The sequence below is a fragment of the Fusarium subglutinans genome, assembly GCF_013396075.1.
Source record: "Fusarium subglutinans strain NRRL 66333 chromosome Unknown NRRL66333_c0000121, whole genome shotgun sequence".
Lineage (NCBI taxonomy): Eukaryota > Fungi > Ascomycota > Sordariomycetes > Hypocreales > Nectriaceae > Fusarium > Fusarium subglutinans.
Window position 1 is genome coordinate 6,319 of NW_023502184.1, and position 17,475 is coordinate 23,793.

At 49.2% G+C, this 17,475-nt stretch overlaps 2 protein-coding genes across 2 annotated transcripts; both read right to left on the reverse strand.

Moving 5' to 3' along the window:
- Positions 1 to 365: 365 nt before the first annotated feature.
- On the reverse strand, positions 366 to 2,910 carry FSUBG_8625 (uncharacterized protein; the record flags this gene model as incomplete). The annotated part of the gene is made up of 5 exons (XM_036687052.1): positions 366 to 943; positions 1,004 to 1,085; positions 1,143 to 1,196; positions 1,274 to 2,771; positions 2,897 to 2,910. The coding sequence occupies 5 exons, from the start codon at positions 2,908 to 2,910 to the stop codon at positions 366 to 368; spliced, it is 2,226 nt and encodes a 741-aa protein (XP_036535845.1).
- Positions 2,911 to 4,880: 1,970 nt separating this feature from the next.
- Positions 4,881 to 7,625, reverse strand: FSUBG_8626 (DNA polymerase eta subunit; the record flags this gene model as incomplete). The annotated part of the gene is made up of 2 exons (XM_036687053.1): positions 4,881 to 6,705; positions 7,399 to 7,625. The coding sequence occupies 2 exons, from the start codon at positions 7,623 to 7,625 to the stop codon at positions 4,881 to 4,883; spliced, it is 2,052 nt and encodes a 683-aa protein (XP_036535846.1).
- Between the last annotated feature and the right edge of the window lie 9,850 nt (positions 7,626 to 17,475).

Genomic DNA, 17,475 nt, shown 5'->3' on the forward strand with positions numbered 1-17,475 from the left:
ATATCCGGAAGAAACAGAAAAGGATGAAATGGTCGATCCAAGGAAAACAAGCCGTACTCCATGTAACCCGGTCATTATGCAGAAATCATCACACTCGCGAGGTCGGATTGCCTCGTCAAGTTCAGGCAGGAAACGGAAGGGCACAAAGATCCGGCCTTGGTCCTCCGGAGAACACACCTTTTACCGGCGGCTTGATCGGTGGTGTCGGTCTGTGCTGTGCCTGTCGCTCTCTCGCTCACTACGTCGGCTGCTGGAGGTACCACTGGGATTTGTTTGAGTATTTGTTGGTGTCGCGGAAGCGCGAGTACGGGGGGTTTCTTCATACTGTGTGGCCTGGGTATATCCTTGTGCTGTTGATTGACCTGCTAAACCTTGAGTGTTAGTAATTCGACCATGTGGAAACCCGCCGCGCGAGTGTTGCCTCCGCTATACGCACCACGACCGTAGAAGGGGTCCTGGGGCTGCATCGCGTAGCCCGCAGGAGGAGCCTGACCTGAATATGGGTAAGCAGTGGCTGTGTAGCCTTGTTGCGTGGGAGCAGCAGTGGCATAGGCCTGCTGAGCAGCAGCTGATGATGTGGCCATCTGGTTAGCGTAAGGGTCGTATCCGCCTCTGGGGCGTTGGTTTGTTCCAACGGCAACGTAGGGGCTCTGGGAAGCCTGGTAGGATGGATCCATGGTGGCCGCGGTAGTAGAGCTGAACCTTGCATCCGCTGGGGGAGGAGATTGCTGGGTTTGGGCATAACCGGCAAACGCACCACTACTTGAGGCACCGTAGGACTGGCCGTATGAGCCAGCGGCTCCAGTGTAACCGGGAGCACCTGTTCCTGGGTATCTGGGACCATCAAAGCCAGGGTCACGAGCGTATGGGTCGGTTTGATAAGGGCCCTCGGTAGGACCGTGGTGCTGACGCGACTGATGCGTCTCCGAGTAGCGGTATTGCACTACAGGTGAGTTAGATGAGTGTCTCGGCGGTACGCCAACGTTTCTCGAGGCAATAGTACCTCCAGAGGTATTGCGCGACGTCTGCGCACGCCTTTCACTGTCCCATCGAGCAGAGTCCGCTTTTAGATCCTCAATCATAGCCTGGCATATCATCATTAGTATCTTATGAGTGGTTATTGATGCTGAGAAGAAACTCACAGTTGTAAGATTCCTGTAAGCGGTGATGTAGTAGCCTTGCACGGCTTGACCTGTCTGAGGATTCTGTCGTCATGAAATGTGAGTCATTTGTTTTATCGCGATGGTGGGGTTCATTAAGGCAGATAGCGTACCTCGTAATGACCGGGACGCACGAGGGCATCGTTGCCCAGATAGCGGCAGATGTCGGCGGAGATGACTTCACGGTCGATGCCATCTCGAGGGACGAAGTATTCGTTTTGTCGTCCGGTACCAGAAGTGGTAGGGGCAGCGTTCCGTGATGATCTCGACATGTTGATGTGTGGGGAGGATATGGCCGACGAAGAGGTAAGATGAGATGAGGAAGAAGAAGAGATGGAAGAGAAGGTCGACAGAAGTGCGGGAGAAGAGGAGATGGAGCCGGAAATGGGGGAGGAGGGAGACGACGTGGAGAGAGCTGAGAGGGTAGAACAGGCAGAAAGAGAAGAGGCGGGCAGGTGAGGATGAGGAGGAAGAAAAGGCGAATGGCGGTGGTGGGCGGTGGGCGTATCCTGTGGGTCTGCACTGTCTATTGGCTGTGGTAATGGTGGTGCTGATGCTAGGCGCTGACGAGGGGATTTCCCACTGGCAGAGTGACTTGCAGGAGACCGAGAGGCCAGAAGACGCCTGCTGGCACCAGTGCTGACACTGGAGTTTGAGCTCAGATTGGAATTTGACCGGCAGTGGGACAGGTTTTGCTGACGGCGAGATGTAGTTGGCTGGAAGCGTCGCCTCGGCGGTGGTCTTGGTGGAGATGCAGGAGAAGGCAGAGGAGGAGGAGGGGCCAGTCCAAAGACAGATGTTGCTGGTGCTGAGGATGGAGGTGCTGGAGGGGGGAAGGTAAATGAGAATGGTGGCGATGAGCATGCAGGAGGTTGGTTCTGCTGATGCTGATAACCAAACCCGGAAGGTTGAGGTTGCTGATGACTTGTTGATATTGATGGGTCATCACCCAAAAAACCCTGATACTGTTGGGTGTTGTGATGTTTGTGGTGGAGCTCGTTCTGATTTTGCAGTAAGCCAAGATAGTATAAGCTGGGGTCTCCCGGCTGCTCGAGACAAGACGCAGACTCTGCTAAAACCTCGTCTATTGATGAGGAGTTTTCCTCTTCAGGCTGGGCTGTCAACGCGATGACTGATTCTTCCCTGGGACTATCCGTGCCGGACGCTTGTCTCCCTCCTTGACCGAGCCCAACACCAAGCTGCGGGATCTGCAACTGGCGCTGGCCTCGTGCGTGGGTGCCCTGATACTGATCCTGATCCTGGCTAGCCTGGCCCTTGTCTGTTCCGTGCTGCCAACAACCCTGCGTCCAGTGGCGACCTATTTTGGTGGACCGTTGGACGTTGCCGAAGCCAGATGCGGTTGGCACGTCCTGGGTTTGCAGAGCTTGCTCTACAGCGCGTCCTCTGCCTTGCCCGCCTGGGTCTTGGTCTCGAGGTTGGGCTTTGACTTTAGCGGTGACTGACGACACTTGGGCACCACGAGCGGCTGGGCTAAACCCTCTGCTTGTCAGTTGAGAAGCTCTGGGTTTCAATCCCGCTTCCAGATTCTGGTCTCGACTTTCTTGTGACTCTGCGACCAAGCGGTTTCCGGCTGGCGAGTCACAGCACAGCCTACCGTATGGTGAATGATCAATGATTGCGGTGGCGGTCACGGCGAGCGCCGCTTGTTGTCAATTGACTTTTAACACCGCGACAAGGCTTGTCGAATTTCTGCGAAACTGTTCAAAGTTCCGTACCTAGGACTTAGCATCTATCCTGTCAACTGAAGTTTTGCACCGTCATGTACCCCTCGTGTGGTGTGACAGGTGCGCTGTAAGCCACTTTTCCTGTCTTATCCCATTAAGGAAGTGCAGATGTCTCGTCGTCCGGGTCGCAACGTGGCTTGTCCCTTGTTTGTTCCAAAGATAGCGAAATTGCGTCAGTTATGGGGTACTTTGATTGAAATATCAATTCTCGAAAATTGAACATGTAGAAACGATTCAACCTGTCGTTTATTAAGATCGAACCCGTCGCGGTCCGGATCAAAGATCGAAACGGATCACCTTGTCTGTGCTGGCAACGCAGAATGTCCGGGTCCTTTGGGACAGCTATTGACAACCAAACAAGTTGCATATATCAATAGCATGCGCGGCAGATGACACTCTCAATATCGCTCTGTTTCTCGCGTACAAGGCTATCCCTTGTTTTGACGATGCCCAACGATCACTCGAGCCTTCTCCCCCGTCTGTGGTAGGATAATAATGACGGTACGCCGTCTCTAAGTTACGATCGCCCTCAAGCGGAGCTGAGATACCTCGTACGAAACTCGAATAGGCGACATCAAACTTTGTTTTCTTTCAAGAGATCAGCGCTTGTAGGCGAGACTAGTACTGTAGTGCCGTGAGGTAAATTGTAGGCGCGAAGGGACAATAATGATGGGGGTACTATGACGTATTGCTTTCCAACTTGGGGTTTTTTGTTTTCCTTTTCCAGGGAAGTGCCGTGATCTGTAAGAATGAGGCTACCGGCTACCTTGTCGAAGTGACAGAAGAACGAGAGTGGACGAGAAGAATGAGCGGCCACAATCTGTGCCATCGCCTCAGCTCATCATACACCTCACACTGCTGCTTTATATCTCTCGGCAAGTATTCAATACTCCCGATACGTGCAGATTCACTATCGCTCCTCAACTCTAAGCGACACGTAGATAGATGGAGCTGGTCGTAACTCTACTCAGCTCTTCGTCACGATTCGCAAGGAAAGCTGTGCCTCTCTTCCGATGCGGTTGCAATATCTGGTCTCGCCCAACTGTCTCGGGACGTTGGGCATCCTTACTCCGGTGGCTCCTTGTTTCTCCATGCCATGTCCCAGTCGTTGTCGCTGACCGTGAATTGCAACCTTTAACGCCCACAAATGATAGGCAACGTGTTTCCACAGCGGGATACTTGTCAGATGTTGCGATATTCCAACAATACCGCAGCTGCATTTGAGGCCTATTCCCGGTTTCAGTCTCTGAGTGGCTGGCGGCTGGCTTTTCGGCTGCACTTTGGAGGGTGGGTTGGGTAGCAATGCCTGCACCAATTGGAGCCCAACCCTCTGCCCGCAGGTCCATGTGTTCGGTGCCCAAGCCTTGCTGTCCAATCATCTAGGGAGATTTGACCCAAACTTGTCAACGTCTTGGCATCCCACGAAGTCGTACATTTTATCATTAACTTCGATAGTTTTTCTGTACCTCCATCAGCAGACTGTGGTTTTATTAACATGCTTCCGGCCTCTCCGTTGATTCAAGATGAGACGCGTGCGTGAGAGCACGACAGCCTTGATACTTTGTTGATCCCCCTGATGAACGCTTCGGCTGTTCGCAGTCTTACCGACCTGTCAAGACGTTTCGGTTGTTTTGACAGGCTTGTGTGACCAAGAATCTGCATGTTCCCTGAATTGTGCATCTGCCTCTTTCTTCAGGGGGTTTCAGAACGCCAACGAAAAGTGGATTATCGCACAGCCACGACTGTACGAACAAGTCCAAGTCTCGTGTATGCTGAGCAGAATGGTGATAACAGCCAATGTAACATCTCGTCTTCTGGCGGCAAAGCCCAAGTATAAGCTGATGCCGGTGCATCGAGTTACCTCCTACCATCATGCCGTGACCTTTTGTTGACGATAACACAAAGTGAGCGTGAGCAATTGCAACACATACCTGCAAAAGCTCAGGCGAGAAACCGCCAAGTAATCACTTTCTGTTCAACCAAATTTGAGCCGACTTTGACCTTGCTCAAGTTTGCCTCCCCGGCTCCTTCTTGAAGCGGTTCCTTGCGTCTTTTGCGCAGAGTTACGTGCAGCAGGTTGTCGTTCAGCGAATGTGGGCTTGACACGTTCTGCGTCTTGTAGATCTTTGGCCATATGCCAATCTCTATGGCTTTGCAACGCTTCCGGGTCCGCGAAGCTGGCCTTGCAGCGAGAACATACAACATCGGTCAATGAAGGCTGCTGTTGATCCACTTGCACATCGAAGGTGCTTTCATGCCACAGTGATGCGTAAGACGCATGCATGGTAAGGTCGGATTCATGGCGGGCCTCATAATCATACTTAGTAGCGAAACTGAGGGTCTTTTGGGTGGGGTCTGATGGCAAAGAGCTATCTTTAGGGTCTTCCCCGGGGGTATGTGAGTCGGTTAGGGAGGTTCTTTCGTGATCAGCGGAGGTTCGCTTGGAGAAGAACCGCTGAATGCCACCATCCTCGACGCGGCGTTTCTTCGCGGAGGGTTCCGGTCCAGTAGAATGTTGACGGTTATCGGGAATCGACGATCGAAGAGCGTCTGCCTCTTCCCCCTTGACCAGAAATGCGCCAATGCCCATGTTGCCTTTGACACCGTCTTCAAAGCCTGCTACACTGAGACTCAAGTTTGCACAAGGCCAGACTCCTCTTCCTTCTGCGATTATCTGCGAAAGGAGGTCTTTGGCCAGCTCGAAAAGACTGCCTTCGTCTATAGCTCTGCCCTGAGGAATTGATCCCGACCGAGATCTCACTTGTCCCTCATGGCGATGATGTAAGTTCATCGTCTTCGGTCTTCTCTTGTTTTCCAGAACTCCCTCCTCAACGAGGCGAGCGAATATGTCAGCTGCGAAGATTCTCAGCCATCGCATTGCTTGTTCTAAAGAGTTGATAGTTGGACGAAAAGATTTAGCCGACAGCATCGACTTGATCTGCGTTCTTGAATTGACCTCGCTTGTGTCAATACCTCGGATGGTGTTATATATCCAAAGACCCGTATCATGGCCAAGTTTTGCTTTCATAGTTGCCAAAGGAACATCCAACAATTCAGTGACGCTCTCTGTGTTGAATGTTGATACGATCTGCTCTCCGAGTTTGCCGCCCAAGTTTCGGAGTTTTGTGATGTTGAAGCCAGCCATGAAAGCAGACACAGCTCTGTTGCGTACAACAGTCTGTTTGTTTGGTTTCTTGTATGCCGAGCCCAACTTACTGAGAAGCTTGTTGCTTGCTACGCCAGCCGAGCATGTGTATCCCAACTTCTGCCGAACTTCGGCCCTGACTTTGCGAACGATCTCAGATCCGACGAGGATCGCTACATCATCCCAATCCGGATCTATTGTTTCCTGCTCCTCATCCAGGTCAATCAAAGCATCGGTCTGCCAGTCGAGCGCGGTAATGGATGGCAAGGGTAGGTTCTCAGTAGGGTCGTCATAGGGGGGCGGGTTTGATAATTCTGGAAAGCGGTGTAGAAGGATCTGGTGGATTTGGCTCGAAAGATCGAGGAAGACCTCATCAATACTCGCTTTTTCCACCTTCTGGAGATCAAGCGGCAGAGCCTCTTTGATACATGCTAAGATCTTCCGAGACTGAAGACGATAGTGATCGAGTGAAACCTTATCTGTTGCTATGTGAGCGGCGGCATCCTCACGATATGCCCACTTGTCGTCGCCTTCTCTCCACGTAGCTACGTGCTGGGCGATAAGTTCAGGGCACAACTTTTTGGCTTCTTCGACATTGCAATGGCGTCCAATGCCAAATTCGCGTGCAGGATAGTTGACTGCGATAAGACCTTGCCTGTTGGAATGTCAGAAATCGAAAGAGTTGTAAAATCGTGATGCTAGGAGTAACGCTCTAATGGTAACTGGGGAGAGCAGAGCTCCTGGACTGGACATGGACCCCAGCGTGGCAAAACGAGGCTTTCATTTCCCTGGCTATGGAAAACCACCGCCTACGAATGTAATCGTGACAACTTTGCCTGCCATCATACAATTTGTGGCCGAGGACGGTGGATCGACAAGGATCAAGTGTTACACAACCTGTGTCGAGAGGTCACGCACGATCTTCGGAGAATTAACATATGAGTTTTGGAAGGGTTTGCTGAGAATGTTCTTGGAGGCTGTGAGGTGAATTGTTGACCGGTATTTCCATGCTCTACAGCTTTTCAGAGATTCTTAGGAGAAGTATTCTCTGTTCCGCGAACAATGAACGATCATGGAAAAAAGCACGAAGATGCTTAGTGACGATCCATCTTGCAAGGTGAGAGTAACACGATGCAAGCCTCAGCGAAAACTAATTGCTAGTGTCCAATCACTGCTGCATCTACTGAGGAGGATCGAGCAACAGACTCGATTCTCAGTCCAGTAGAGGATTTGAGGAATCGGAGAAAAGAGAAAACACCTTGTGTTCCATGAGAAGTGTGAGAGTGCAGGAAAATCAGGGCTTCGCCTCGATAGGGACTCGGAAAATAGGAAATGCATTTGTGCTCACCATTGTTGAACAGCTAACGGTTTGTCCTCAGAAATACCAAGTCTAACCGCCTCGCACTGCGCATAAAAGGCGTCGAGGTCAATGTGGGCAATGACGCGCAGCGGGTTCGACGTGTTGGACGAAGCAAGCTGTGAGAATTGGCGATACGTGAACTGGGAACGCCGCCGGCCTCCTTCAAGGAGTGGTGACGAAGCCCCGAGAGGCCTGTGTAGCGGTGACGAAGACATAAATTGTGAGGCTTCGATTATTTTAAGGCTTTCTTGACGGTGAAAAATGCCTTCGTGTTGTGCGGCTACTGCAAGGCGTTGATAATGCAGGCGGTCGATGTCTCTCTTGACGGATAATTTCTCGTGTCCGCGAACGCCACAAACAGTGCGACAATGTCGCTCTTTTCGCAAGCTCTTCGCGGGCTGGAGCTGAACTTGTTGAGAGAATTGAGAGAATGGAGATACATATGCTCCTACGAGGAGTCGCGAGCTTACAGATGAAGATAGACGTCGTGAATGGAAGGAGGAACACGAGATGTGATAGGTTCGCGCCAGTGCCATTCAACTCCTTCACAGAGCAAGATCCACTTTCGAACCTCGTTCCTTCTTGTCCTTAGTTGCCGTTCAATCACAGGCTAATAGTTTCAGTAGAATATCTCAGCTCTTTGCTCTTTGGATGAAACAAGTCTCGCTGTGATGGCTGCATGCTTGGATTATTGTGTTGTTTGGCGTTATCGAGGCCCCCTGACAGTGCAGAAACATGCACGTCATCCATTCAACTGAGATGCTGGTCCAGAGATTGCTGTACCTCAACAAGACACTGAAATAGTTTATCTTCCATAAACTTACCCATTTTCAGGTGGAATTGCGAGTATTTAGTAAGTTCATATGTACACGAAAGTTCTTTGGCCGTTGAGTACCTATCAAGAAAACCATCCAACCGGTGATGGCCACCCTAGACCATGCAGGCCACGATGGCTTCAGCCTGCATCACACCCATCGTGGTACAGGGCACGTCCCCTCCTCTCTTCAAGTGACACTGCCTACGTGACCTGACCATCTTAGTAACTTGGATCTCGGAGCATTGCTCATATGGCCCTCCATAGATCTCTCTCACAACCACCCAACTCATCCCCAGCACGAACACACATGAGGCTCGCCACCACCTCTTCAAGCACATACGACCAAAGCTCGTAGAGAATACGGGATCCCGTCCGCTCTCCCATAGTCAAGCTGCGAAGCCGGATTAGTAGTTGGGTCGCGCCGGATTAGTAGTTGGGTCGGTGACGACCAGCGAATCCCCGGTGTTGTATGTTTTTGTAATATGAGGCATCTTTTTTCCCTGAGAAAACTCAAGTTACTGCACATCCATAGAAACTAACCGCGGGCAAGCCTGCATTTGAAAAGTGATACTTGCGGAATGAACTTTTCATTTGTCGTGAACAATAGTGCTACCTAATATCTGTACCTTCGTTGTCCTCCACTCGAGATTTCTGAAGCTACCAGTAACACCTTCGCTATCCAAGCAGGGAGCGCCGGCTGTTGCGGAGTTCAGGTGCGTATCTTAGCAGCTGAATCCAAATGAAAACACAAGAAAAACACACATGTCTTTGCGCTTATTCTGGCGTCCAAGCTGGAATATACCAACTAGTTCTAGTCTTTAAACATTACGTATACCACTACTATCCCCTTCCACCTCTTGCCGTGTAACAAATAATATGAGCCTTTGTGTAACTATTTGGGTATCTAATTCGAAGTCATAACCACTGCCCTCTTCTCGGGATCGATCCCTTCAAGTCCATACCGTCTTTTCAACTCCTCCACCAGTGGCCCAAACTGGTAGTCGCTCACCATGCTATCGTGGCGGCTACAGGGCGAGTGGCGGATGGGTAGAAGCCACTCGATGATCGAGTCTCCCATGACTGACTTGAAGTTTTGCAGGTAACCCAAGTGCCATGGGTTCTCTCCAGGTTCTGCCTGGAGGATAGCGAATGTCCGTCTGGCTTGTTGGTCTCTAGCCGCCATTGCGCTTGCTCGTGCGGACGCAGCGCCATTCGCTTGTGTCATTCCACTGGTATGAGCTGCATCTGGGGCCCTGGGACCCTCTCCGGGTCTTTCTAGCGGGTAGGTGATGGTGTTGAATCGATCATTTGGAGGAGTATCTGTCGGAATACGAACTGCCAGTCGGAAGGTCTGGCTCTTCCTGTACAAGTCGACATTGGTGATATTCTGAAAAGCAAATCTTAATGCAGTGACTGTCATAGTTATGGCAAACAAGCCGAAAAGACCACCCAGCGCCAGACCAACAATGAGTCGCGCATCGATACCGTTGTCTTCTTGTAGGCGTAGGCTCGTAAGGTAGCCATTGGTAGAAATGACGATTATGCAAAAACAAGCGCAGTAGAAGCAAAATTGTACAAAAAAGTTAAAGGCTGCTGAGGTATTAGTTACTGCATAAGGTTTCCTTGGGGCTAATACTCACAGGTTTCCGAGATGATGCCACCCATCCAAGGACAGACATGGTCCATCTTGTACACGCAACAATTATACTCGGTGGAATGATGCGCCCGGTCAGGCTTCCAGCTTCTGCATTCGGAGCACCACTTAGGGAAACCATCGAGTTCGCAAACAAATACATCTTTGCTGTAGAACGACTCAAGACCGGGGCTGTCGAGTTCGTCGTCTCGAGGGGCCCACGATCGTATCTCGACCTCGCCTCCGTTGCTCGCTCGTTGGTTACGCTCCTGCTCGAGGGCTTCCCTTTCGGCTGTCCATGGCACAAACCCAGGGTTGTATTGAATTGTTACGTAGCATCGTATGTAGGCTGCGACCATGAGAAGGAGGAGGACTGAACATAGTGCAATTAGAACAACGCCGACTGCCGTCTTGCCCCTTTTTTGCATAAAGTCCTGGACTATTAATTGTCAGTAAATGTTTGACAAGCAGCAGCACAGCAAGGCAGAGCTCACCGCAGCAGTAGACAATGACATTGTAGATCGCGTAAGCAGCGAGTGCCAGCCCCAGCAGAGGAAGTCCGCGCGCGATCCATCGCGTGGAACGGCGGTTGCTGGTTGAGGTTTCTAGCATCTCATCGCTCCATGAGATGGACCAACTCGACGAATGACTGGATTGAGAGCTGGCGGGCGGCTCTATTGCGGCGTTTACAGGGAGTGAATAATCTGATCGTGTGCGAGATGATCGTGGACGAGTAGTGATCTCATCTTCTGTTGTTTGTGCTGCGGCATTGGCAGTTTCCGCTGTTGCAATAACAGTACCAGGCTTAGCCAAGTCCGCCAAGTCCGACTCGTCCGGGTGGGTCACCACCGTGCTTTCCACCACTGTCATTCCCAAGATCGCACTGTATAATTACCCAATCAGGCAATGCTAGAGGGGATGCTCCGAGACGGGAGTGGTAGATTCGATCGATATATATAATCGTCGACAGATTTTGGTTGCAGAACTGAAAAGGTGTCAAACGCCTGAAATCAACAGCGTGTGCAATACTTATAATTTAAAAAATCATGCTCTCATTCCCTCTCACGTGTGTGAGTTTAAGTGTGACCTTCTAATGTACAATGTCAACTTAGCCTTCGATGCGAGTACTCTCGAAGCTTTTTGCATACACGGGCCATATACAGCAAGATATTTACTTGCCAATAGAGAATTTGGTATACGAACCAATAAGAGCCCGTCTTTGCATACTGGTTTAGGTTTTCTCAAGAACCCAGAATGATCAAAAGGACCAATGACTGACATTTGGGATATTGTATGGTCAGGTCCGTTGTTGCCCTTGCAAATCATCAACAACGTGACAGAGAAATGCAACCAACTCAAAATCTCTAAAAGTGACAAGATTTCAACCCTAGTACTTATACCAATCCCCAGTCTATCACTAATAATGTCTCTTTTGGGACTGACTTGAAGTGCTGGCGACTCACATCCAGGGACCTAATTCTGAGATCCATACCTAGCCAATATAGCCCACCCACCCCCACTGTCTCTGCCGCCCTCTTCAATGGATCCATCCATCCATTCCCAATGCCTTTGCTCTCAGCCGAATTGAGCATCAACCAACAACACGACCAACAAGCCAATAAATCTTCATTTCGTCGCATCGTGATAACAAAGCTTCATCCCGTGATTGAATGGCTGTCATTGTCTCCTCCAGAAGCCGCTATTCAGGGATCCCTACTCTTTAGATGGCTTCGAAGCATTTGCGAAAGCCCCAAATCAAACCAATGGTGTACAATCTGCCTCAAGTCCGCCTTGTATGCAGAACTCCTGCACCAACTGCGGATTCTATTCACTACAATTGCAATCCAGTCCAAACGAGGGTTGTCGTCTCTGTGAAGTGCTGCCATTGAGTCTAGTTTTTGACTATCAATCATTTGAGCTGTCGGAGGATCTGCTGGCTTTCAAAAGGAGGGCTAAGCCTTGGAGACTCCTCAGCGCTTCGTCAGCTCGTAGAGTCCACGTATACACCAAGACTACCTAGATATAGTGAAGATTCCTGTCCTGTAATTTGAGGAGATTCGACGAGTTTGTTGCTGACATGAGGCCCGACATCTTCTTACTTATATGCCTGTCGAGGGCAGGGACCCCTTAATTAAAGCAATGCTACAGATCGCCTCGGTTATCATGCCGCAAGGTTTATGCCTCTAACATTTATGGCATGTGAACCAGATAATTCGTCAGCAATGCTCTTGTTGATTCTGAAGCTTTTGTTATTGGTCATGATGCAACATGCAAAGCCCGAAGAAGCTGTAACGGGACTGGTGCTACATCTTAGAACCAAGGAAGCCATTGGATACATTTGCTGTCAGGCATCAAGGAGCCTCCCAATCCTTCTTCAGGGTGCCCGAACCCATAGTCTATCTTGCCTTTCATCCGTCATCTTCCTACGCATATGGGCGTAGACTTTACCTGCTAAGCGTCACGACGTTGACCTTGGAAACGTCTTTTCATCAATACAAAACAATGGAAAAACCCACAAAAATACAGCATACCGGATTCGCATAACCCGTTCTAACATACTTGAAAGATCTTCCGGGTCGCTTCTTGACATATATGGTCTCGCCAAGGCTCAATAACTGTGTTTTCACCGATCTTGAACTTTCATCAGCCCATAACGTTCGTACACCAAAGCCCCTGCGCCCGTCTACGATGACCATTTTCTCTGCAGCATACAAGATACATAAACCAGAGCCTTACAGATGCTGTGGTTTGATCACTAGGCCTATTGAGAAAAATCTGTTTCAAGTTCGATAAGCTTCCAGCTCCACGGTTGCACGCTCGTGTTGGTATGCTCAGGTCTATCCATACAGAGCAGCGTTATATCACGTTCTACAAACAGCGCTCAACAATGTCACCATAAGGCTCCTTATGACACTTGGGCTATTTTCACATTGGCTATATGCTTACGCCCAATGAAGGTACATAGACTGTTGGTACGAGTTTTTATATTTACATTTGACCTGCACAAGCACCCAGCCTGCTTCAACGCAGTGCATATTGATTCACGTGGGGGCAAGGCAGCCTCGCAAGAAAACATATAAATTCGTTCCTCCGTCCTCTGTCTTCCGCCCTTCCCAGTTCTCCCCGAAGCCTTCTTTGGTTCTTTCATATCGCTGTCATTTTGGATTCTCTCGCTTTGCTTGCACCTACTCTACATGAGTATCTGAGGCCCCGAGAGAGGCTTGCAATGCAACTTGAGCAATCAAATCATTGTTTGTAAGTTGATACGATTGAAGCCGTTTCTTTTTGACAAGAACTAATGATACAATATAGATACGAGTATTCCTTTTATATTAAAGTTCCCAAGTCACGACATTTGGGATGAAAACACCCTCGAACATGAAAGGTCCCATGTACCTTTTGTTTGTGGAAGCTTGGTCGAGACAAAGCTGCACTATCTCGGTATTTCCCCATCAAATCATGGCTCTCAAATAACAACCAGAATATTAAAACTGACTATCTCTAACTCTCTATTTTGCTGTCTAGGCCAGGTGTTTAGCCTAGGTATTTGCTTGCCGCGTTTGGCGAACCACCCCCAAAGTCCTTAATGTACCTTTGTGCTTTCAAGTGCTTGGCAGAGGTACCTCTGAACTTCCATTGGCGAGGCATGGTACTAACCTACCTACCTATTCTTCGGCTTTATTCTTGTACCGGGATGCATAAGTTCTGGTTGCAAACAAGAACGTCATTGCATAAAGGAGCTTGCACTTTGAACCAGGCTTTGGTCACATGTCCAGGTCTACAACAAACCGGTATCGATATCCGATGTCGGCCGGCGCAGAGCCTCATTTGGCCATCCAAACTTCAGTCTTTTTGTTTGGGCTTGTTCCTATCGCATTCATCCGCCCTGCCGAGTTGGATTTGTTAAAGCTTGCGACTCTGCTGTGATTTCGAACCTGGAGCTTAGTTCAACACCCCCTCGGCTAGGTATTTGCAAAGCGAGGGACCCCCCGGTCTGACGAAAGAACGACAACCCCGCCCTGGTTTCCAACATACACTTACATGCGCAGTCCCAAAGCCCAAGCCCGTGCTGAGAAGCCTTCCCCTCGCAGGAATGGGTTTCAAATCTCCGCCGCCGCCTTCGTCTTCGTCGTTGTTGTTGTTGTCGCTAATCTATTAAGCTCCAGGGGCTTAGCAGACACTAAACTACCTAGGTAATTAATATCCAGGTGGGGCTTGAAAGACTGCAGTGGTCGACGACGTTCACTCGCAATTGCGAGATCCGACAACATCATTTACAATGCCCATGGCATTTACCCAAGGCCACTTAAAAGCTAAGTTGGAGTTGAAAGCAGCTAGCAAGGTATTCCTATCAGTATGGGGCTATGACATGTAAGTCAACTCGATTCTCAACATGTGTGGTTTCTAGACTCCTTCTAGAGGCTCGCCTCAGATTCACCATGTGATCATAGATAATGCCAACCATGTCTCGCCTCAACGACAGGAGCACAGAGCATCCCTTTTCTCAAGAATCCGACTATCACTGATCTCCTACGAGCGATGTCGACCGAGGCGAAGCTACTCTCGATCACGATTCTCTTGTCTTCCTTGGGCAGTGCCCAAATGCGCAGCTAGTCGGAACCGATGGCAGCAATTCTTGTCCTTCTTTCGAGAGTTGACCAGACATATAGTTAGTGAGTCAGGGTCATGGCAGCTAAATTGTGCGCTCTGGGGTTTGAGGGTTGAAACTTTCTCAACCCCCCTATTGAACAACCCCTTTGAAGTTTGCGATGCTCGGTCGCTATCTCATACAGTCACACGATAGACGGCTATGACAATTTCAATCATATACGAGTGTAACTGATTGCTCCGATGCGAATAATTCTTCGTCTCTTTGGCTCTGAACCATGTCAACATGGGAGTTCCAAACATGGGGCGTGTTTGTTTTGGCCATCAAGTGGTGTCTGTGGGAAACCACAAATCGCCTCACCAAGGTCTTGTATTCCTCTGTGACTGGTATTGTTGGATCTCGCATTGGAGTCAATGATTGATGCTATATACTTAAAGGATGACCAGGACTGCTTTTTTGGCTTCCTCAGCAACTCTCAAGCTTTAAAGCGGCAGCATACTTGCAGTTCACAGTCTACTTGGCCTCTTCTCTATCTACCACTCCAGACCTTACCATCATGCCTGCACAAGGTGTCAAATACATGTGGACATGTTCCAATTGTGGTGATGCCAACAGCTTCAAAAATGGGGGGGCCTGCATAGAATGCCATCATTATTACAGCCCTACATGCTGTTCCGCTTATACACTCCCACTCGGTGAAAAGTAAAGAGTCGTCATCAAACTTGATAATGAAAGGAGGTGCAGACATTTCGAGAAGTGGAAAAGGAGCGAAATGGATCGATCGCCGAGCACATCATGGCATGGCTTCAACAGACTTGGTCACATAGCCAGAAGCTTCTGAGTTGATCAGCAGAGGTCATATCGAGCAATGCCCAATCAGACGGCAATGTCAACAGCAGCTGGTTATGATACGCAGCAGTGCATCATAGCGGTATAGACAAAATCAGGACAAACAGTACATGCCACTGGCACTGTTGTCCAAGGGCGATAGGCGGTGTTTTGATGGCGGTGAATGAGCATGGCCTTATTGTTCTCATGGTTCTCATGGCTCTCTTTTGCGATGATCTTGTGGCGGTCGTTTGACCCCGTCCTTGTTTTCACATTGGGATATAAGACTGTCTTCAGTCTTTAGTTATGTTCATTTCCTTCATTGATGCTCTCGATTTCCTCCGAATATCCCAGCGGATGCTATCTCATCTTGTGTCCCAGGATGCTGATATCTCGATGAACTTCGCGTTTCTCTTCTCTGCTCTTGTTTCATTTTGTCTTTCACTTTATTTCCCGAGTGCCCTAAGACCCAGGTCTTAGGACACTCAACTTTTTGCATAGTTTCCTTTGTTGCTTTTCCTCTGTACCTTAGACTAGATGTGTGCTGCAATATGCTGGCGGTTTCATTTGACATGTGCTTTTCATTTATCCGGACTGGCAGGCTGATAGAAAAAAGAGGCGTTTTCGATCCATGATTTTCAGAGTCCCCTTGATGAATTGGTGACTATCGTGACTGCAATCAACTCTAAATCGAGGCGAGCTCTCCAGAACGTATCGCGATACACCCAATCTTAGCACGGCGCCTGGCTTCAGCGAGGTTGGAGTAATATTCGAGGGGCGACAGTGGTTGGTCAGAGTAGCTTAGTCAACTTCGTTACATAGAGACTGGACGCATACAAAAGAAGCATCATATCATGTTCCCGATCCCGGCTGAGGGATCAAGGAGGCGGTGACACCTAAGTATGAGCCCATTACATTGGTACTAGATAAGGCACCTATCTATAGGCCCCTAACCTCAGGAGAATCAAGGTAGGCTCGGCCCTACTTCAAGTTTGAGTCTTACTTGTAGTTCTTGTCTTTGTAATTAATCATTAGAGACTTCTGTAGATAATTCAATGGAGTTTAGATTTATTAATCAGAGAATTTGGCCCTCGGTGAAAGAACAGTTTCATGTGCGATCATTCCTCAGAGCATAGATGGAAGGGTATGAGTGAATGTGTGAAGTGCCTGTAGAAGCCGACTCACCTGCATAGCGTGATAAGCAACGAGAGCACGCATCTTGATTTGAAGTACGGGCTCCTTCATCATGTCGCCCAGGGCCTACGAACTCACAATTCGTATCCTTGGGGTCTCAGTAACCACTGCAGCCCCTGGCCTGGCAAATACTCGAAGCTCGCCAGAAACCAGTGTCAACACTCCCCCCCCCCCCCCCCCCGAGATTTGTCCAAGTCTACAACCTACCCCTAATTTGACGTTGTGCTCCCCGTCCTAGAACGTGCAATACTAAATAAATGCTCACTAGCGCAATGCGCATTTATCACTCATTAGTTCTGAGTTACAAGTCCTAGTACAAGAACAAATATACCCCGGCGCAGTGCATTTAGCTCCGATGCCTTGTTTCGCCTCGCAACGACTTGAGAAGTCTATGTATCAAAGTGTGATTCACATACATACGATAAGTAGTCATTAAAGACTAAGTGAGTATATAGGATTGTGCAATCAAATCTGATTCAGTGCCTGAAATATACAATCGCATAATCCCTCATCCCTGACGCTCAATATCATTGCAAAGCCTCGCTTCGTATTTTGACCACGAGAAATACACACTGTAACTAGGGACCTACTATACACGGCAAGCAAGCACTTCCAAACATCATCACAATACGTGTTGAACAGTAAAGCATGAAAGATAGCTAAAGAAAGGTTACAGACCACCAACAGCCGGCCAACCATCCATCCGTTCCCTGATACTGTACAATGCCAAACCTTGCTTCCTTGTACGCCCTGGCGCCCGCAGAAAAGCAATAAAATCAAGTCAATGGCGGGAAAAGAGCAAGATTAGCACCCATGTTTCCTATCGCTCCTCTGCTCCTGTTCCTATGCCTGTCCCGATTCGTTTCTCCTGCCCCTATTCTTGATTCATTTCATGATGCAACGGAGCAGTCCAGGTCTGCGAGAATGCATCCTTTATCAGTAAGCACAAATCCCCTTCCCAACGTCATCAACTCTCCGATATTC